At 41.0% G+C, this 22,795-nt stretch overlaps 1 protein-coding gene across 4 annotated transcripts in view; it reads right to left on the minus strand.

Moving 5' to 3' along the window:
- TSHR (thyroid stimulating hormone receptor) overlaps positions 1-21,458 on the minus strand; it is a 151,899-nt gene extending 130,441 nt beyond the window's left edge. For all 4 annotated transcript variants that reach the window (XM_041757665.1, XM_041757663.1, XM_041757664.1 and 1 more), the window contains exon 1: positions 20,378-21,458. In XM_041757665.1, coding sequence (XP_041613599.1) covers positions 20,378-20,547 — 170 coding nt within the window. In that variant the 5' untranslated portion in view covers positions 20,548-21,458. The remainder of the gene's footprint in view (positions 1-20,377) is intronic.
- Between the last annotated feature and the right edge of the window lie 1,337 nt (positions 21,459-22,795).

Genomic DNA, 22,795 nt, shown 5'->3' on the forward strand with positions numbered 1-22,795 from the left:
AGCAGTGAGGAATATGAGAGTGAAAGGAAGATATTAGAACTTAAGGGATAACTGCATCAAGGAAAAAGGTTAGCATTGGTAATATAAGCTAATTGAAGTGCCAGTCTGCCAGCTACCAGGAGAAGACAATTAGAGAGCTCCCAGCTGCGTGACCTGGTGGAAGAGTCCCAGGTGAGCTGTGTTGTCAATTAGAGTGTGGGAAATTTTTAAAACAAAATTAATGTAAGAAGATTGAACCAAGGTTGAGGTACCCACATAGAAATGAGCAAGCAAAGGCTTCAGCACCCACTATAGCCACTGAAAAAATCAATATCTGTAAAATGAATAATCTAAAATGAATAATCTAGAATGAATAATCTAGAATGAATAATCTAAAATGACTTCCTGGAGTCTATCTAACCCAAAAGCCTCACTGTGGCCACCTATAAACGGTGGATAAAACAATAATTCTTTCAATGAACGCTGAACTCCCTGGAAGAAAGAGAACTCCCCAGGTACCCAGAAAGAACTGAAAACAGAATAGTAAGCTGTGTAAGTGCTCTAGGTTATAGTGGGGAAGGTTATAGTGGGGAAGTTATTCCCAAACTTAGTAGCCGGGAAGCTTGGCTTTTAATGCTGACACCAGGTCAGAAGAGCAGACCTTGGCACATGTGAAAGGCAGAGTTGGAACTAAGATACTGCTATAAACTTGGCAATGTAAAAGGGCAACATACTTAGTGAAAATATGAGACACAAAAGATCTGCCCAATGACCAAAGTTTGTTTATCTGTATATCCCTTGTATATGTTCTGTATTTAAAAAAATATTCTTGAGAATTTGGAATCACACTCCTACCCATGGACTTGGGTGTTTGGGAGAGAATTTAAACTACTCCCTGCTTGAGGCATCTCCCAAGCTGAGATAGTAACATAAAATATGGCCTGAGTGGTGAAATCTCTAATATTGAAATCCTTAATGTTGTTCCCGATGACTCCTGCTCTCAGCACAGGCTGTACAATATTCTCAATGATATAGTCATGCTGAAAATGAACTAATAACCCAAAATTATAAAATAATACACTAACAATTCACCATGAAAGACCTGTAGACCCAACAATCAGCAAATTGAAGTCCTCAAGGAAAAAGAAAAAGAGGGAAAAAAAAGAAGAAAAAAAAGAAAAAAAACGAAGTCCCCAAGAATTTCAGAAAACAGAATTTTATAGTGACTATTAGGTTTGTTTAAGTTAATCCAGGACATAAAGACATAACTAGAACCCCAAAAATGAAAAAAAAAACCAAAATGAGTAGGACAATATGAAAAAATAACAGATAGTGAAATATAACAGAAATAAAGAATATATATAGTTATACTGGATGGATTAAACAGAAGGGTTGTCAGCTGAAGAATAGTGAACTGGAAGATAAAGCTACTGAAATTAGATAAAATGTAGCCTGTGCAACGATTCGTGGCCTTGAAAAGTATGTAGGTGGTAGGCTGGGGTAGGAATGAGGGAAGTGAAGAAAAGCAATGCATCCATGCAATAAGCTGATTTTGATTAAGTTGTATTGAGGCTACTACAGACAGATAATGAAAAGCTGAGACAATTAACAAACTATTGAAAACTAAATGTGAAAGCCCTTATTTAGTCAATGAGAAATCAGAAAAACCTAAGACCAAACTCAGGACTTACAGTTAAAGTTTTACTTATTCCTCAGTAGGAAAATAGTCAAATAAATTATGGTTTATTCATTCAGTGGAATACTGTACAAGGATGGCTCTGGGCATATTTTAGTTGACATGGAAGTCTGCCAGCTTGGAGTAGGGGCTAAGCAGGACTCTGCATGCAGCTTGGGTCATATGATATGGTAAACTCTATCGTGTTGGAGATGTCAACGAGGAAAAAGAGAGTGTGGTGCAGAGTTTAAGGTAAGCCTTCATAAGAGACTCTAGTGCAATTCCTGCATTCTGGAGCAAGTTCACACATCCACAGTGCAGAAAAACAGCTCTTGGTATGCTACTGGGCCCTCAGTCAAATGAGATAGAATATTTGACTATGGAAACCAAGTGACCATGCATCCTAAATTGCCTATCATGAGCTGAGTTCTCGAGGACCCACTAAATTATAACATCAAGCAGACTCAGCAGCAATTAATCAGATGGAAAGTAGTATATCAAAGATCAATTGTGAGCAGGACTACAAACCATGAATAAGCTGTATGAGCTGGTGTTCTAAACCTCCAAGTCAACAACTAAGATTACATTACTGTCCCTTCCTTGGCTTACAGCTATGTCTGTATTAAGCGTCCCATATGAGCAACTAAAGGAAATAGACAAAAGCCAGAGCTTGGTTAGTAGAGCATTTGGTTTGGCATATAGATGTTTGTTAAGTATGTCCACCCAAAATAGACATGAGCTACACATGTAGAGCAGGCCTTGAAAAACAGCAGCAAGGGACTATCTTCCCAATGGGTGGATTTCATGGAAAAATAGCCTAAGATAAGAATATATATGAACTCATGAGCAAATGGATTGGTGAGTTGGTCAGAGCTTGGGAAGAAAAAGGCTAGAAGAGTATAGAAAAAAAAGTCTGGACTAGATATATAGGAGTGGGCATGAAATGTGAAAATCTTAATGACCACCAGAAAGCCCATTAACAGAGTGGAAACTACATGTCAATAACATGGACCCCATTAATCAAGGCTGATCTGTCTACTACCACTATTGAAAGTCCAACCAGTTACCAACAGACTTCAATGTGGCACTATTATTTGAGGGTACCGTATTGTGGAAAGTTGACCACATTGAGCCTTTTCTTCCTGGAAGGGCCAGTGGTTTCTTTGTCATAGTAGTAGACACTTACTCTTGGTAACTGTTCAACTTTCCTGCCTCTACAGCCTCAGCCAATCACCACTATCTGGGAGATTTCAAAGTACGTGATCCAGGTATATAATCTCATACAACATAGCATCTAACCATGAGAACTTTTCCTTTTTTTTTTTTTTTTTTTCATGAGACCTTTTTCACAGAGAAGGAGATGGGGGTGGGCGGTTAGTTCACTGGTCATATGAGGTACCACATAATCTGGAAGTAATTGGTTTTACAGAACCGTGGAATAATTTGCCAAAGGCACAACTTGTAGGCAATATCTGTCATGGTGGGGTATCATGGTGGGGTGGGGTATCATCATCATGCAGATTACACATTAAATCACAAATCTCTATTTGGGTATTGTGTCCCATTAGAAAGAGTATGCAGGTCTGGAAATCAAAGGGCAAAATCAGGAGTGGCCCCAGTTGCCTTTATATCCAATTATCCACTGAGGGATTTTGTGTTTCTAATCCCTACAATTCCAGGCTCTGCAGGGAACTAAAGGTGATGACTGCCACCTGGGAATTTTGGACCCAAGGACCTGTAGACTATCTTGGTAGGAATAAATGATCCTGATCAAAGGGAAGAGATAGGTCTGCCATGACCCAATGAGAGTAGGGAGGAATATATGTGGAAATCATGGAATCCACTTGGGCATGCCATAACACTTGCTCAATTATGACTAAAATGGACAATACCAGCAACCCCTGCCTGAAAAGAGTATAGTTACCATGGGTTCAGACCCCTCAGGAATAAGAGCTTGGATTGTACCAACAGATAACTCATCAAGGCCAGCAGAGGTGAAAGCTGTGTATGAGGGAATCTAGAATGGGCAATGGAGAGAAATGTAAGCATCAGTTGTGGCCCTGACACCAACTGTAGCAGCAGGGGCTGAAGTTCATCCTCCTAATCTCTCTTCTAAATTCCTGCCAGTAGACAGACCCACTGGAATCCTGGATGATCTGCTTTCCAAATGTGTATGGGGAAGTAGATCATAGCACAAGGGGTGGGCTGCGACAGCCATGGAGGTGAGTGCTCTCTATTCAAGAACACACTTCCATTGACTGTAGCTTGCTTTGGGTAGTATGGACATTTTCACAATATTTATTATTCTAGTCCATGAACATTGAATGTCTTTCCATTTGTTTGTGTCCTCTTTGATTTCATCAATGTTTTATAGTTTTCAGAGTGTGAGTCCTTCATCTCCTTGGTTAAGTTTATTCCTAGGTATTTTATTCTTTTTAGTACAATTGTGAATGGAATTGTTTTCTTAATTTCTCTTTCTGCCACTTTACTATTAGTGCATAGAAATGCTACCAATTTCTAGGTATTAACTTTGTATCCTGCAACTTTACTGAATTCAAGAACTATACTCAAAAAATATTTTTAAAAAAGAATGCATTTAATTTTAGGATTTAAGGGGGTACAGCCAGCACTCCTAACTGGCTCATCAACATCTGCCCTCATCGTACAACAGCAGCCCAACCTCCCATGCTGATCAGAGATGCACTTTGAGGCACCAGGCAATCAAGGAGTGTGAGTGGGGGAATCAGACGGAGATGGTCATGACTACAAAAGCCACCATGGGTTCAATCCAGGAAAGGATCTAAAAATGTCCACTGGATTTTGCAACAAAGGTTGTTAGTGACTTTGGCAAGAGCCTTTCCAATTGAGTAATGGGAGCAGAAGCCAAATTGCAGTGAGTTAAAGAATGAATGGAAATAAAGACATCAAGAGAACAACTTGAGAAAAGTCTTCATGGAAGTTCAGGTGCAAAGAAAAGGAGACAGGTAGGGAAGCAGCAGTGGTGAATGGACGAAGATGTGGGAACAATGGAGGAATTTTGTTTTAGCAGAAAGAGACTTGAGTGTGTTTAGACAATAGTGGAAAGACAATGGGAGAGGAAAGAGAAGGAAAAAGTCAAAGTAGGGGGTGAGGAGCCAGGGAGCACAGATACAGTTGGAGGACAGTCCTCTTGCCTTGTTGGAAGAGTAGAGGATGAAAGGATGGGTGGAGATGGTTTTAAATTTTTTTTGTTGTTTTGTTTTTACAATCTGAATCTCTCAAAATCTCTATGTGATAAACCTGTGTTCCCCCAAATATTTGATAAAACATAATGCCCTATATTCTTACTCTGCTGAATGAGAAAGACTGTCCCTGAATAACCAAGATCACTTTGTACATTTGAACAATTAATTCTTTGATCTTCAAAATAGTTGTCCAAAGTAGGAGAGAGCCGTCCTATGGTTTCATTCCACAGAAAAAATGGGACACAAAAAGATTAAATGCCTTGCTTAAGTGTTCATCAATAACTTCCTTATTAAGTGGGAAATTTCCATCTTATTAATTTTTTTTATTTTTGCAGGGGAGGGGCAGAGGGAGAAGGAGAGAGGGAACCTTAAGTAGGTTCCATGCCCAATGCAGCATGTGACACCAGGCTCGATCTCACAATGCTGAGATCACGACCTGAGCTGAAATCAAGAGTTGGATGCTTAACTGACTAAGCCACCCAGGTGCTCCCACTCCTACCCCCCATCTTCTACTTTTTGCCATGACTTTAGCTTACTTAGCTTCATTCAAGGTATTTCCCCTCCCTCTATTGCTATTGAAAATGAAGATACTGTATATGATATGAAACCATAGCCTCTTCATGCTACCCTGGGTCTTTTTGGTCATGAGATACATATTTTCTATAAAGTGCCAAGTTTCTTATGAGTAAAAGGAATTCTTCATAAATACATTAGAACTTCTCTTGTCATACAGAACTGAATCAGACAGAACCTTAATAGATTCTTTCATGCTTCGTAGAGCACATTTCAGAGCTTCTGGCTTTGTTGTTTTAGATTCCAGGGATTGAGGATGATTGTGAAATGGCAACTTGGTTATGCTACATAAGAAGGCCAGCCAAGCATTAAATAGGGGCATCTGGAGAGTTTGGAAATCCTAACAGGCTTTTCAGCCAAACTCTGACACAGAACAGATAGATCCTTACAGATTTATGGTCCCTATTGGGATGGAAACCACCCCCCCACAACATCCCCAGCTAGAATTTCAGTCACTTTACCCTACTGACAATAACTCCCCAGGGATGAATATCTCTGGAAGAAGATAAGCAATCTTATAAATATTTAAAATGTGCATTTTACACAGTGGACAAGTGTTTGGTCTTAATAAAGCTGCATAATCCTCAAGCCAAACAGCTGCTGAATGGTCTCTGATGGAAGCATGTCCTCTCCAAATCAATATAATCCCCACACCAACAGTTAAATCAGACCAGGTCTCACAGGCTCTCAGACCCACTACTGCATTTGTGATACTGGTCAACTTTGATCAGGCTTTATTCTGGTAACCAGCTATTTCACAGACATGCTAGTAGCATTACCTCACATAATCCTCATAACTAACTACTCCATGATGTGGGCATAATAGATCTTACTAGTTTGTTCACCCTGTGAATTGAGGAAACAGATTCTCCCACACAGTGAGTTGGTGGAGAGCTAGAATTTGGCCACACATCTTCTATCTCCAAGTTCCAGATGGTTTGGGAAGAAATAGCTGAGAAGTGAGCTCTAGTAAACCTCGGGTAAAGAATAATCTATTTTTTTTCATTTGACCTTTTATTTGTTCTCAGCAAATTTTCTTTATTGGCATATTGGTTAAATTGTTAAGTGAAGATATAAGATATAGAAGCCAACATTATTATAATAAATGCCATTACAAATGGGATATTGTTTGAGTTTTGTAGCTTGCCTATAACGGAGAAAAGCCTTTGCATAAGTATTGGCTCGTAAAAGGGTAAAAGAGTTCTGGATAATGGCTCATGCATTGCTTTTAGTCACTTCTTTCTAGAAGTGTTGACTAAGATTGCCATGGGATCCACAAGGGATAAGTGCACGGTGTTGCTCAGCCAGCTGGCTGAAACACTCTCCTTCATAAGATGGGTACTCTCAAAACCTTTTGACATGGGAAAGAGTTTTGTAGCTCTAAGCCTCTGGGAATAACTATGGACATTTTGGCATTCCAATAGTTATATCTAAGTGTAAGGCATTTAGACATGGAGGGGGACTGCTCTCTACACCAAGATGCTGGAAATGAACCTGCTTGAAAAATCCTGAAAGTTCATAAAGCTTGGCCTGTTTACATCTATTTTCCCAGCAGGGCACTTGTCTGACAGCCCACATCCCTTTTATTCAGGCAATGTGGATGAAACATGAAATCATTATGCTAAGTGAAAGGAGCCAGGCACACAGGTCACATGTATGATTACATTTATATAAAATATACAGAATAGGTATATCCATGGAGACAGAGCAGCAAGCAGATTAGTGATTTCCAGGGGGCATGGGAGGAGAGAGAATGGGGAGTGATTGGGTGATCAGTACAATCTCCTGATGGTTTGGAACTAGAGGTGATGGTTGTAGAGCACTGTGAATGTACTAAATACCACTGAATATTACCCTGTATGAATTTCATATCAAAGAGGAAGAGGATGGGAGGGAAGGAAGAAACAGGAGGGGAAGAGACCAGATTTAGGAAGATAGCTACTATGGAATAGAAGAGAGAGCCTTGGATTTGGAGCTAGGGGACCTGAGTTTGAATACTCTCATTTATTAGCTGTGACATAAAAGATAAGAGAGATGACATTTCTGTGTCTCAGATTCCTCATCTCAAGTAGAGTCAAACAGAGATGTATGAGTCCCAAGTGAGATACCATATATGAAAACGTATTGCATGGGGCTGGACACAGAGTTGATGCAGTACATAATTAAGCTAAACAACAACATCAACAACAAGAAACCAACAGTGACAGATTTTTAAGGCAGTACAAAAACCCATTTAATTCATATTATAGCTCAAACTGTTATTATGTAATAGAAGTAACAGTTTAATAATTCTTAAGAGATAATCATGGCAAATCTAAAATACTCTAAGGAACTAGATGTTTTTGTAATTATAGTTTATTTTTCTGGCATCGAGGCATTAATTCAACCTAAAAATTAAGGTTATGGCAAATTCTTAACTCTGGGACTGTGTTTCAATTACATCAAAAGTAACTATTTCATCAACTTAAGATGCAGATTTCTGAAAGAAGAACTTCGTGAGTTCTGAAACCAGAAATCCACTGATTGAAAGGGAGGTTGGATTCTTCTAAGGAGATTTTTTCATTGTTACCACAAAGATGATTTTCAACAACCATGGGTACAGGATGACTTATTCTGTAGATGTCACCCAGTGCTGGTGCAATGGGCATGAATGAAATGGCCATGGGTGACAGGGATGGAAGCCCAAGTTAGGTTCCTTTTCATCAAATTTCATCAGGGCCTTTGTGAATGACCAAACTACCAGCAGTGGAACCCTATACTATACCGTTGATAAGGTAAATTTCCTTAAAAAGAACAGCCAGTCAATTGATGACAGTTTGATTACAGTGGACTGCTTCTACCCTTCTTTCACTCAGACTCCACATGCTCTGTGAGAAAATCCTGTTGGCTTTGCTTTCATCATAAATCCAAGACTCCAGCACTTCTCACCACCTTCCCTGGTAGTAAGCTTGTTGGAGCTCTTGTCATTTTTCACCTCATTAACAAATATAGGAGCCTGAGTGCTCCTAGTAAAATGTAGGTCAGTTCATGCAATTTTTTTGGGTGGGGCTCAAAATCCTTAATAGCTTCTTAACTCATCAGAAAAAAATAAATATAGAACATATCCTTTTACATTTATATATTTATAGTATTTTATATTTATTATATATATGTTTATATTTGTTAATGCTTTATAATTATCTACAAAGCACAACATGCTCTGTCCCCCATAACTACTCTGATCTCATTTCCTACAACCTTCTTTGCTTCAGGCACATTTTTCTCCTTGTCACTTAAACATAGGAGCATGTTGCTCCCATGTCCCCCCAACTCTAGATTTTTGAATTTATTCAGAATTTTTTCTCCCTACCCACAGATGTCAGCCTGGCTTAGTGTTTTTGGCTTCTTTGGGTCTTTAGTCAAATGTCACTTTCTCAGCAAGGTCTTCTCTGACCATCTAACATGCAACTCCAGCCTTCCTTCTCCCTGTCCCTTCCTTTTTTTTTTCTCCATTATACTTATCACCATCTGATATTCTATGTTTCATTATTAATTTTCTTTAGCTTTTTCCCCCTGCTAGAATGTAAGATCAAGGAGGTCATTTATTATATCTTTCCAATACCTAGAATAGTTCTTGCATATATTAGGTGATCAGTAAATATTGGTTAAAAAAATGAAGAAAAGAACAAACAGTAACCACAGCAAAACACCACCTGTCTAGAGTAAGATTTCCTGTCATTGCAAATCTTTGAATCACGGCCACATACTCAGAAATAATTGGAAAGGGTATTAAGAGGGAAATAGAGCAACCACAAAGCCCACTAAAGACCTCGTCACAGGAGAGCCCCTCATTTGTGCCCTCCCTTTAGATCCTTTATTTATTGTCATGTACAGATCCTTTCCCTAAAGTTAGCCTTCTAGTTTCCCAGCTCATAAGAAGATTGAAATAACAAAATATAAAGTGACAGTAGCTGGCAATAAGAAAAGACAATTTCAATCCCTCTCTGGAGTTGAGTAATTACGATAATACTCGGGTGTGGGTAAAATTAAGCTAATGCCTGCAAAAATGTCAGCCAAAAGCTTCATGTATCATATAAATACAGAGATCATGTTTTTGAAAGAAAAACTGGGATGCAGGGAGCTCTTTCCAGGTGCACAAGGGGTGTGGGAAGTTTAGTGAAAATGATGATGATAAAATATTTGAATTTCTGGAATGTTCTGATGGCAAAATATTTTAAATAGAGCTGTACTAGAAAAATCCAGGGCAGATTTACATGTCACTCTATGTAAGAGAACATTTATAAGATGCCTAAAAATCACAAGTGCCTGCTTTGGAACACCCTACATATTCTTTAGGATTCATACAGAGATAAAGCAAAGTAAGTAGAGTCTGACATCAAAATGGAACACTTTAAAATCTAATTTGTAGCTCTGAACAAATGGAACCATTTTTCCCATACTTAAAACTTCCTTCAATTATTTAATTGCAGTAATAAAAGGCAAAAGAATAATTAAGCATACCAAACCAAGTCAGGGAGAATAGAAATAGTGTTGGTAGAATGTCAGATATAAAGCATTAGACACTTGTAAAAACCTGCTTTTAAATTACTGACTTGAAGAATAGACACATTTAGTGAGTTTCTGTATGAAGAGCCTATTCATAGGATAGGCAAGTTCTAAGTATGAAAAAGTAATCATAGTAATGTATTCAGGAGAAAAAAATATCAAAGGTCAGGAAGTTTTGATTTATTTTTATTTTTTTTTAATATTTTTTTTAAATTTTTATTTATTCATGATAGTCACAGAGAGAGAGAGAGAGAGAGAGAGAGGTAGAGACACAGGCAGAGGGAGAAGCAGGCTCCATGCACCGGGAGCCCGACGTGGGATTCGATCCCGGGTCTCCAGGATCGCGCCCTGGGCCAAAGGCAGGCGCCAAACCGCTGCGCCACCCAGGGATCCCTGATTTATTTTTTAAATATATATTTTAGTGTTCTTTGTAATAAAATAAAAAGATTAAGTTATAGTTAATACCAATGTACCCTTGTCACACAAAAAAGTCAAATTATTCCAAAACATAATTTCTTAATTTTGGGGGTGGTCAAGGATACCTTTAATAATCTGAGGAAAGTTACACAATCTCTCAGCAGTGCCCTGATGTACTTGTATACAAATTTTCATTTAACTGCAGATTTCCAGGAAGACAACCATGGACCCCCAAGAAAGGCCATGAACTTCCAGTTAACAAATCTTAATCTGAAGGGTTAGTAATTAACATACTTTGTATAATAAGGAAATATTAGGGGATCCCTGGGTGGCTCAGCAGTTTGGCACCTGCCTTTGGCCCAGGGCGTGATCCTGGAGTCCCGGGATCAAGTCCCACGTCGGGCTCCCAGCATGGAGCCTGCTTCTCCCTCTGCCTGTGTCTCTGCCTCTCTCTCTCTCTCTCTCTCTCTCTCTCTCTGTCTATCATGAATAAATAAATAAAATCTTTAAAAAAAAGGAAATATTAAAATAATCAAATAGATCAGTTGAAAGTTAACAATTTATTAGCTCTGGAGGGAAAAACTATTTCAATTGATAAATCCAAATAAAATTCACTCATTTAACAGTATGCTTTAAGTATTATGAATTAGTTTTCTCTGTCTAGTACTTCATCAGAGATGATATAAGAAAACAGACTCATACTCCAGGACAGCCAGGGCTTTTTCATACCGGTGAAATAACTAGATATTCTGGATCCAAGTGTCTGAGATTAGGACAGAGTGGGCTTGGACTCTGCCGAGCAGGTCTGATTGTTGAATCTGAGTTCCTAAGCACACATAGCACTGCCTCTAAAAGCACCTTACTGGCCTTTTTCTGTGGCTGCCATTCTCTACACTGTCACTTGAGTTAAATTACCAGGATATTCAAATGGAGCTGCATTATCTTAAAGGCATGAGCAAATATTCTGGAACGTTATATATGAAGCCACCTGAAAAAGCTACATAATGGAAAAGAGTTCAAAATTCTCACTAATTTTTTGAAGTTAAATTTTAAAAAAATAAAATGAGAGACTTCAAAGGAATGTCCTGCTTGCTCTGGATTACTTCTTGTCTCAGATATTCTGGGGGCCCTCTTCCATTTTCCTCTTCCTTAAAGACACTAGGAAAGTTTAGGAAGCACTGGTGGAATTAATTTCTTGGAGGTGGCTGTACAAAGGAGCATCTTGAACATGGTTTTAGTAGTGTAAATGTAGGGTCAGATAGGTGGTGAGAGATGTGGAACCCCATTAGATGTCATTATAGTGTCTAAAAATCTAATGGGGCCAGGAAAAATATTAAACAAAGGCAGAATTTCATCCACCTTAACAAGGCAATAAAACTCAAGGACTTTGAAAAAGAATGAAAGAGTATGAAGAACCCAATGGAATGATATAACATTGCTCTGGAGACCCTCATCCATGCATTCATTTATTGAACAAATATTTATTGGCTACCAGTCATATGCCAGGCTCTTTCTGGGCACTTGGGATACATAATTGAACAATGCAAACAACAATATCAAACCAAAACAAAATCCTTGCCCTTTGGGGAAAGACACAAATATGAAACATAAGAACAAACAAATTATGTCATATGTAAGAAGGTGCCAAGTACTACAGATCTGTTTTTTAAAGCAGGAATGCTAAATCTTATTTTTCTTTTATGTGTTTAAGATTTCATTTATTTATTTGAAAGACACTGTGTCAGAAAGAGAGAGAGAGAATGAGCTGGGGGGAGGTGTAGAGGCAGAGGGAAGCAGACTCCTTGCTGAGCAGGGAGCCCGACACAGTGCTCATCGTAGGACTCCAAGATTACGACCTGAGCCAAAGGCAGACTGAGCCATCCAGGTGCTCCAGGAGTGCTATATTTTAAATAGAATTATTATTAAAGCCTTATTGAGAAGGTAACATTTGAACAAAAACCTGAAGGAGGTGAGAGGATTAGCCATGGGGACATCTGGGAAAATAAGGTTTGAGGTACGGGGAGGAACCTAATGTGGAAAGCCTGATGAGTGTGAGGAACAGCAAGGAGGCCAATGGACTAAAAGCTGAATTATGAGTGAGAGTAGTAAGAAATGAAAAGAAAAATAAAGAAGGCCTGAACCATATAGGGCCTTTGGGGCCACTGTAATTTCTTTGATTTTTGACTTGAGATAACTAGGAAGCCTGTTGGAAGGTTCTGAGCAGAGGAGGGACATGACCTGACATACATTTTAAAATATTTCTCCGGTTGCTGTGTGAAGACTAGTCTGTGGAGGGCAAAGGTAGAAGCAGGAGGCCTGTTAGGTTGCTCGTGGAATAAACCAGAAGGGAAGACACAAGTATTGTAAGAGAGTCAAACAAATACAAAATGTGGTTGACACTACGAAGGACATTCACTACCATCTATGCGGGGATTGCAGATTTTGAGGTGATACCAAAAGACCAACCCCTGCTTAAGTTATTGACTCTCAGTTATGATGACAACAAATAAAGCCCAGAATGTTCCAACATGTCCCATGGGCCTCTGGACTCAATGGTCTATTTGTAAGACTTATTAGTAATTTATTCTCCAATTTGAGACAGCTTTGGGAGTGAAGAAAGCTATTAATTACACCTGGATAACAGGTATAAGAGGAAGCTCCTTTTAGATAGGGAAACCCTAACTATAAGGAACCTAGGAGGCCAGTGGATGGTACCGTCAAGAACTGCAGTTCATAAGCGGTGGGGGAGAGCCCAGCTTGCTCAATGAATAAAGATCTTTTAGGTTGGAAAAATTTAGAATTAAAAATGGAAATGAAAATCTAAATCGGACCCATAGTATTAATTTGCACTGAGTTTAGGAAAAGTCAGTAGGGTGCTGGGTAGCTCAGTCAATTAAGCATCTCACTCTTGATTTCAGCTCAGCTCATGATCTCAAGATGGTGAGATGTTGCTCTGAGTTAGGCTCTGTGCTCAGCAGGGAGTCTGCTGGAGATTCTCTCTCTGCCCTTCCCTCTCTCTAAAATAAATAAATCTTTTTTAAAAAAACCTCAGAACAGTCAATATATATTTGATATTTTCAGTATTTGTGTTATTTAAACTTGGCCTACTGGAATATCTAATAGATTGGCCATGCAATTTCAATTTAAAATGTATAACTGACTAATTTATTTCGACCTGTGATTTAAGTTGAAAAGGAAATTATGTTTTACTGAATTTATTTGTAAAGTGTTTACTGGAAGCTGGTAACCATTTTAGGCATTTTGTATGTAACCTAGGGGAAAAAATTATGCTTCAGTGAAAAATTCTCCATTGACTAGAGCGTATTCTTTCAAGATTCTGAATCTGATTCTATGGGAGTTATTTTACAGTTCTATAGATTGTAGATAATTGATAGCAATGCAAAAGAATTTTGTCTGTAGACATGGCAAATTCTGTCCTGTCTGGTAGAGCTTCAAGTGACTCTACCCCATCCCCTGGCTATGAAAGAAGTCACTTTTGCCTCCATTAGCACATTCACTTCAATATTCCTCATCTATAATTTTTCATTTTGTAGATTCTTTTTAAACATAATTGCAACATTTTACAATTTCTTCACTGTAGTGAGTTGAATAGTGTCCCCCCTCCCCCCATTCACATCCACCTGGACCTCAGAATATGACCTTATTCGGAAATAGCGTCTTTGTAGGTATAATTAGTTATGTAGAAGTCATCCTCCATTAGGGTGTGCCCTACACCCAATGACTGGTATCCTTGTAAGGAGAGGGGAGGACACACAGAGACACAGACACACAGAGAAGGCCATGCAAATAAAGAGACAGAGACTGGAGTCCTGCCACTACAAGCCAAGGAAAACCAAGGATGGCAATCAGTCATCAGAAGCTAAGAAGTGACAAGGAAGGATTCTTTCCTCAAACATGTCAGGGTGGCATAGCCTTGTCAGCATCTTGATTTCAGACTTTAAGCTTCCAAAACTGTGAGAGAATAAAATTCTGGTGCTTTAAGCCACTCAGTTGTGGTACTTTGTTATGGCAGCCTTAGGAAACTAAAACACTGTAGGGTTTAGAATTAAATAAATATTTTAGAGTTAAATAAATATATAAAGTTAAATAAAATCTTTGATGTGTTCAATTTATCGCTGTAGGAGAATCATGATTTTACTTTTCTGTGAAAATTATCTTTTAACACCATTAACTCATTTATACCCCCTAGCAATTGAATGAGGCAGGTATTATAATTATCCTTATTTTACAGATGAAGAAACTGAAGTACAGAGCAAGTAGGTAATATTCCTGATGGGGTTCAGAACATACTGCTTCAAAACAGGACACCTTGGCATACTGAATATTTCAAGCTGGGGGAACTGGGAACTAGCAGGTGCAGACAGGACCTTGCTCTAGAGGAAGGTCCTCACATGAGGGGTGTCTTCTCTATACCCAGAGGAAAGGAGCATCTTTATCTCAAAGACAAAAGGAGATAATAGGAATTTGAAGGGTCTGAACTTATTGTGTCTCCCAGTTTTCTACACTTAGCTCATCCCCTCTTCTTGTCCTATCACATTGTTCCATGACTTCCCACTCTTTATCAACCTGATGTAAAAACATTCAGGTTGAGGGATGCCTGGGTGGCTCAGCAGTTGAGCATCTGCTTTTGGCTCAAGTCATGATCCTGGGGTCCTGGGACCCAGTCCCGCATCAGACTCCCCGCAGGGAGCCTGCTTATCCCTCTATGTCTCTGCCTCTCTCTGTATGTCCCTCATGAATAAATAAATAAAATCTTTTTAAAAATTCAAGTTTAGTCACTTCCTTGGGTCTTCATTTCCTTATAAGGACCTTTGTGTCCTCATTCCATGTCGCACAAAACTTATGTTAAATAAATTGTATGATTTTCTGTTGTTAATCTTTTTGTTGTTGTTGTTGTTACCAGGATTTAGAAGAATAAAAGGAAAAATATTTTCCCTGTTCTATATTCCCAAAACCATGGCTAGGAAATGGTAGAGCAAGGCATTCAACCAAGATGATCTCACTTCAGAAAGAGTGCACTTTACTCTCCTGCCCCTATAAATAGCACTGGGATTCTAAAATACTTAGGATTCCTGGCACTTATAATGCTTAATTTAATAGATTTTCTAGAACTTTCTGAGTACTTGGAAAGCATATTCAAAGGCTTTAAAAGAAAATATATTAAATTTGTACTTGTGCTATTTTTTAGTAACTAATTTATTAAAATATTAAATTGTAAAATCTTCCTTGAGGTAATTATTATAATTAATTAATTTATAAATTCATAAATAAAATAGTAAACACATGGAAAACTCAAAAAAGAACTAGTCGTTACATTTATTACTTTAATGAATCAAATGTTTGTCTTTAAAACCAGTCATTACTCAATAAGTCTTTTTTTTTTTTTTTTTTTTGGCTTAAAGGCTGGCTCCACTGACATAAGAATTCACCTTGACCTGTATTGTGTTACAAAGAAAGTGGTAACATATTTTGTTGATCATCAGTATCTTTTTTCTAAGTGAATAAATCGAACTCTTTCACTATTCAGGTTAGAATTCTTCAACACTCTTCAAATGAGCAGTTCCATCCTCTGGAGCACCATTTTCTTGCCCTCCACCTCCACACCTGAAACTCCTTCTGCCCAAATTCTACTGCTTCAGAATGTAGCTCAAAACCTACCCTGAACCCAAGTTTAAGTTCGTCCCCACTCCCATCCCTACCAAGTATAATCTCAACATATTTACAGAATGATATATTTATGTGATTATTTGATTAATAGCTTCCACACTAGATGGTAAGATCCCTGAGGACAGGGACATGTTGATGTCATTCCCCACCAAATCTAGAGCATCAGCACAGTGCCTGGAACATAGCCAATACTTGTAAATATTTGCAGGATGAAGGAAGTGATGAGCAATCTTGAGGGGATATAGCCCCTCTTTTGTGGGAAATTCCCCATTGTGTGTGTGTGCGCTATCATAGAAAGACCCAGTTCTTTACTGGTTCCACTATCGACACCAAAAGTAAAAGAGAAGGGACCTTCCTCCTCCTACTCCCCCCTAGCAGCTAGGACACAGCAAGTAACCTATGGCAGACAGATGTTCCCATCATGGATATCACTTTCTGGCTGGTGATTCAAAGTGGCAGGAACAAACTCTGGGAAACAAACAAGGGGTGGGAGAAAGGGAGGTGAGCAGGGGATGGGGGTGACTGGGTGATGGGCACTGAGGGGGGCACTTGATGGGATGAGCACTGGGTGTTAGTCTATATGTTGGCATTTGAACACCAATAAAAAAAAAAGTGGCAGGAACAGTTGAGAAATTACTGATGGCTGCACACAGACAGCAGCTACAGAACGAGGTGCCCATCACCACAGATGTCCAGTGGCTGTGGTTGTAGTGTTGTCTATGGAATTGTTCCAACCAGATGGTTGGCTTTGGCTCCAACTGCCTGCCTTCCCTGGGCCTTGGCTTACTTTGAAAGCCTGAATCTACAATGATTCTGTAAATTACATGTTATTGTTTCAGAACATTTATTCCCTCCTTAAGCTAGACAGACTGGGTTTCCTGTTACCTTCCATCAAAAACCTTGAGTCATACACACACAGAATAAAAAGGGAATAAATCATGGAGTCTAGAAGCATGAAGTGATGCCATCCTTGTAAGGCACAAAATATTGGGGTGTGTTTGGCAAGCATGTGGATGCTAAAGCTTTTCTTTAGGTTGGAAATCAAATGTTATTCAGGTTATGAACCTGATTGTGACTAAAACAGTTGTGAAATATGGGATAAATCCACATTTCCCTAAGCATGGAAAACAGGTATGGCATGAGATTGCTTTAGGTGGAATACCCACATGGCATTAAATAATATTGAATCACAATGAAAAAGTGATTCCTTTTTCTATGGTTTTCAATTTTTCTGATACCATCAAGGACAGCATGTTGAGTTGGTATCTCTTTAATATTTCTCTAACACTTATCATTCTTTCCTTTTAACAAAAAAGTCAGCCTCAGGCTTAGAGCATTCACAGGCAATAGTCTTGAGCTAGAATATAATTACATTTGTGTTTCCAATGTATTTAGCTTTCTGGATTACCTCCTTTTTATAGCAAGTCATGCTAATTTCCCATTTATAGTCATGATATAAGCTTTCTAAATAAGTTTATTTCCATTAAAGAAGTGAGTTGCTAAAAGATACCGAGTGAGTAATGCACAGGTGGAGCACAGATAGGGCAAAAATGCTGAAGATGGTGAGTGAATACCTTCAGTTTAGAAAACACTGGGCTGGTCCATCAGTTAGAACCATGGATGCAGAACACAAACAGTGAAAGCAAAATTCAGAACCTGAAAACAAGAATAGCCTCAACAGCTCCTTTAGAAACATTTCTGAAGGAACACAAGTGTGTGATGGACAAACCACCATTCCACGGGAGTTGGAAGGAGTTGGAGGGGGTGGAAGTAGTGATTGTCACTATCATGAACCTGAAATCAGGTAGGTCAAAGGACAAGACAAAACAAGGCAGCACGTTCTTGAAGAAGAATCCACATAAATCCAGAAAGACTGTCAAACTCCATCCTCCTCATTCAGAGAAGGGATGGTCCTCTTGTGCACACAGGTAACAAATGGCAATTCTCTGAATGAGAGTAATGGGTCCATCTTGCTACCCTTGGTATTGAGGTAATATGATCTACAATTATATGCCAACATTTAAATTTTTAGTTTTATTCTACTGGCTTCATTTAATTTCCTTTAAATCAGTAATTCTCAGAGGAATTTTTTTAAACTAACTGCATATCAAAGATTCTAGAATGTTCCACTGGAGAATAGGGATAGCAGTTCTCCCTTACTTCCTACACTCAGAACCACTGGTGTAATAAGAGTGAATCATACTCCCTTGGTGAGGGAGAGTGGAGAAGAAGATTCAGAACCACTGTTTCAGTGAGAACCGCAAACAGTGCAGCTCTCTCCCATCCATCTACCAGACCACGAGGCAAGTGTATGAGTAATGCAGAAAGGGATAATATGTTTACCTTTCAGCACCATAATACATGGATAGAAGATAAGGCTTAGGAAAAAATGCTCTCAGCACCATAATAATTTGTAAAACAGCTAGGCAGTGGTTACACAGCATCGAGTTTCAGAAAGTGGTTACTACTCAGAACAGGTTTTTAATGACAAAGATCTGGTTTATTTCAGCAGGAAATGCCCCCTATACCCTAGATATAGTCTTCTTGTCCTCCCTCCCTTCCTCCCATCCTTTTTTTTCCTTCCCTCCGCCTTTCTGGTGTTTTCCTTCCTCCCCCAACCTCCTTTTCTTAGTTTCTACATATTTTCTCTCCTCCTTCTCTTTCTTTTCTTTTCTTTCTTTCTTCTGACCATACTGGGGAAATGCTGGGTGAGATTTGCTTTCATCTGGAACAGAGTGTTTCAGAATGCAGCTCTGTGCTATTTCAAATGTTGGCACCACAACTTACAAACTGCATGACATTGAACAAATTGCCTCACTTTTTGTGCCTCAGTTTCCCCACCTATAGAATGGGAATCGTAAAATTATCTACTCAGCTGGATTTTGTGAGGAGTCAGTGGGTGAGTTCGTGTAAGGTGCTGGGGACAGCAATAAGCACAACATAATTGCTAGCTTTACATACTTGACTTCTCTCATAAGCTTTCCTTTGTCAAAAGAGTTCCACTGCCCCCCCTCCCCGCCAAAGATTTGAAAGTCACTTTGCCACTATTGCAGGTGTCTGTGGCCACTGTCTAAATTAGCATGCCATTTGACTCATGCTTTTCATCAATTTCTCTTCCATATCTCAGAATAAATTCATTCCTCAGAACACCATCCCTCCTCTGCCCCCCCCCATTAATTTCAGGGTCACATTCTCCCCACTACTGTCTTTATCCAGTTCTTCCTCTTTGTGATTCAGTGGATCCCCTGACTTGCATCACAGACATCAGAATGCACCTGTTTGAATCCTCTCTTTCACCCAGAAGGAATCCTGGGTCCTCCCAAATAAATTATCTCACCTGATTTCACAGTTGATGAGAGAGGGATGAAGACAATGCAGGTTTCCTCCCTCCTCATCCATTGCCCTCATTGCTCTGCCTCCAATACTATCCTTTCTCCTCAACATTTGGTGGAACCATACACAGGATGACTCCACATTCCCTTCCACGGTCAGAGCCACATCTCCCTTCCATGACTTGAAGTTTTGTCCCCTTTCAAGCAGCCTCTGAAGAAGTGATATGTCTCTGGCATTTTTTTCTCCTCATCACACAATGGACAATCTGAGACTAGCATAGTCATGTGTTCATTTATTCATTCAACAGGCTTTGGCTTGAGCACTAACCTAGTTCCAGGCCTTGTGCTGGGTGTGAGGAATTCAGAGTTGAAAGGCAGGGCCCGGGCAGCCGGGGTGGCTCAGCGGTTTAGCTGCCTTCAGCCCAGGGCCTGATCTTGGGGACCTGGGATGGAGTCCCACGTCGGGGGCTCCCTGCATGGAACCTGCTTCTCCTTCTGCCTGTGTCTCTGTCTCTCTCTCTCTGTCTCTGTCTCCCATGAATAAATAAATAATAAACAAAATCTTAAAAAAAAAAAAAGAAGAAAGAAAAAGAAAGGCAGGGCCCTGCCTTAGAGGTCAATTCTTGAGTTGCTATTAATGTGATTAATACCTGAAGTGAAGGCCAGATTCAGCTGGGCCTAGGCAACGTGAAGAACAGCAGCTCTTGAGGAAGGACAACTCTCACTTTCAACTGTACCAAAGTTTTGTTACCTTTTCCTGTGTTAGGAGTAACAGGGGTGTCAGCAATCTGAAATTTGGGAAATTCAGTTTTTACTCATTACACACACACACACACACACACACACCCCTTTGGCCTACTCTCAAGCTCGTTTGGTGCACTTCTGTCCACCTTTGCGGCTGCCCTTGCCTCTGGATCCTACCCTCTCCTCCCCCAGGTACTCACAGAGTCTGCGTGCTGGGCGGTAGGGTGGGGATGCGGTGGATATCCTTGCAGGTGACCCTGAAGTCATCCTCCTGGTGGCACTCACAGCGGGGAGAAGGACACCCCTTCCCCCCCAGGCTCCTGGGCAGGGCGAGAAGCAGCGCCAGCTGCAGCAGGGGCGGCGGCCTCATCTTCCAAGGGTCCCGAGGCTATTTCTTCATCCTCCACGGTGGTCTGGGCCCCTCTGCGCCTGGTTCCCGCAGACTGAAGGGCAGAGGGAGCGTGGGAGGGGGGAGCGCGCTCGCCGGGGCTCTGACTCCAGCACCCAAGAGCAGGCTGGAGAGCGCAAAGAAGTGGCTCTTGAGTGTTCGGTTTCCCTGGGCAACTCTCCGCCCAAACAAGCCTAACTGCTTCACGCTCCGTGCCCCAGCCGCGCAGCCCGCTCCGTCGGTTCCCTGAGCCTCAACGCCAGTCCGGGCTGTCCCTTCTGCTTTGCAACCTGCCCCGCGCGCTCCTGCCAGGACTGCCCTGCAGAGCCTAGTTCGGACCCAGCGATCCGCCTCCTCCCGTGGCCCCGACCACCTGCACGCACGGCAGACGGAGCAAGTCCCCGCGGCTGGGCTGTCCCGGGGCGGACGGGGGGCGGGGGGGGGGGGGGGGGTCCTGCAGAACTGCAGCTTCTCCCGGCCTCAGAAGCCTCAGAAGTGGGGCTGGAGGCGGGAGGCGGGCCAGCCGGAGTGCGGCCGCGGACCTCAGCGTGCACCCGGGCCGCTCCTCGTCGCCCGCGGACCTCAGCGTGCACCCGGGGCGCGGGGCGCCAGCCGCCGCCGGCACAGACACCCTGCGGGGCTCGCGGGGCAGCCTCGGACTCGGGAGCTGCGCTCTGGGGCCACCTGCTGGGCCGAGCCGCGAACTGCAGGACGCCTCGGCGCTTGACCGCGACGCCCAACCCCGCTTGCCCCGCAGCCCGGGTGGCTCAGCCGCTTAGCGCCGCCTTCAGCCCAGGGCCTGATCCTGGGGACCGGGAATCGAGTCCCACGTCGGGACTGGTCCCACGTCCATTCTGGTCTGGTGGGCCGGGAGTTTTACTGAGCCACATTCTGCCCCCACCTCGCCCCCCCACCCCGAGGATGGCATGGCACACTATCATCCACTTATCAATCTTCGCGCAGTAGCCAAAAAGATAACTTAAAAGAATAAACCAGGGGGGATCCCCGGGTGGCTCAGCGGTTCAGCCCAGGGCCTGATCCTGGAGACCCGGGATCGAGTCCTACTTGGGCTCCCTGCATGGAGCCTGCTTCTCCCTCTGCCTGTGTCTCTGCCCCCGCCCCACCCCTCTTGTCTTTCATGAATGAGTAAGTAAATAAATAAATAAATAAATAAAAATCTTTAAAAGAGTAAATCAGATTGTCCCAATTTTCCTCTTCGAGGTCTTTGGTTGCTTACTAATTCTCCTTGGAGTAAAGAGAGGCTCAGCTCCTCACATACTGCGTGATTCCGTTTATATGCTCTTCTGGGACAGGGACGAGAGATGGAAATCCGAATAACGATTAGACCTTGATCAGAAAAAAGACAGGAAAGAACTCATAGGGATTATGGGAATGCTCTAGATCTTAGACTCTAGGTTAAGGGGATATATACACATATTGTATATGTGTATAAAATGTATATAGGCTTTTATTAATGATCACCCCCAAATGGAAACAAGCCCAAATTCCATTGACTATGTAATGGATGACAGTGATACACCCATACAAAGGAATACTCCTTTTTTTAAAAAAATTATTTCCTTTTTTTTTTTTTTTAGGAGAAAATGTATGTAAACTCTTTAACCTAACTAGTAAGGCCCTACGGTTGAGGCTGGTAAACTTTTTCTGTAAAGAACCATATAGTAAATATTTTCAGGCTTTGTGGGCCACATAGGATTTTTGTCACGTTGTCTCCTCCTTCCTCTCTCTCTCTCTCTCTCTCTTTATTTTTTTTTGCACAAGCCTCTACAAATATAAAAGCCATTCTTAGCTTATATAGGCTGTACCAAAACAGGCATGGGGCAGAATTTGACCTGGAGGCTAAAGTTTGCGGATTTCAACCATTCAAGGTCCAGCCAGTCCCTACCATCACGTTGCTGGACCTGGAACAAGATTTTATTATATATATTATATATATATTTTAACCTCTAGGATTTGTTGTCTCTGGAAATCTATGCTGGAACAATCTACCCTTAGATCTTCACATTACTCAAATCTTGCTTTAAATATCCCTGCCTCAGAAAGGTGTCTTCTGAAAATCCTGTCTAGTGACTCCCCCCATCATATCACCTCATTTCATTGTCACCAAACCACTTATCACTGGTTATTGTTATTGCTTAGTTTACTCATTTATTGCCTGTCTCTTTCTGATGTCCCATCCTCATCCAAATAGAAGCTCTAGGTGTGCTAA

Source organism: Vulpes lagopus, chromosome 6, assembly GCF_018345385.1.
Source record: "Vulpes lagopus strain Blue_001 chromosome 6, ASM1834538v1, whole genome shotgun sequence".
Lineage (NCBI taxonomy): Eukaryota > Metazoa > Chordata > Mammalia > Carnivora > Canidae > Vulpes > Vulpes lagopus.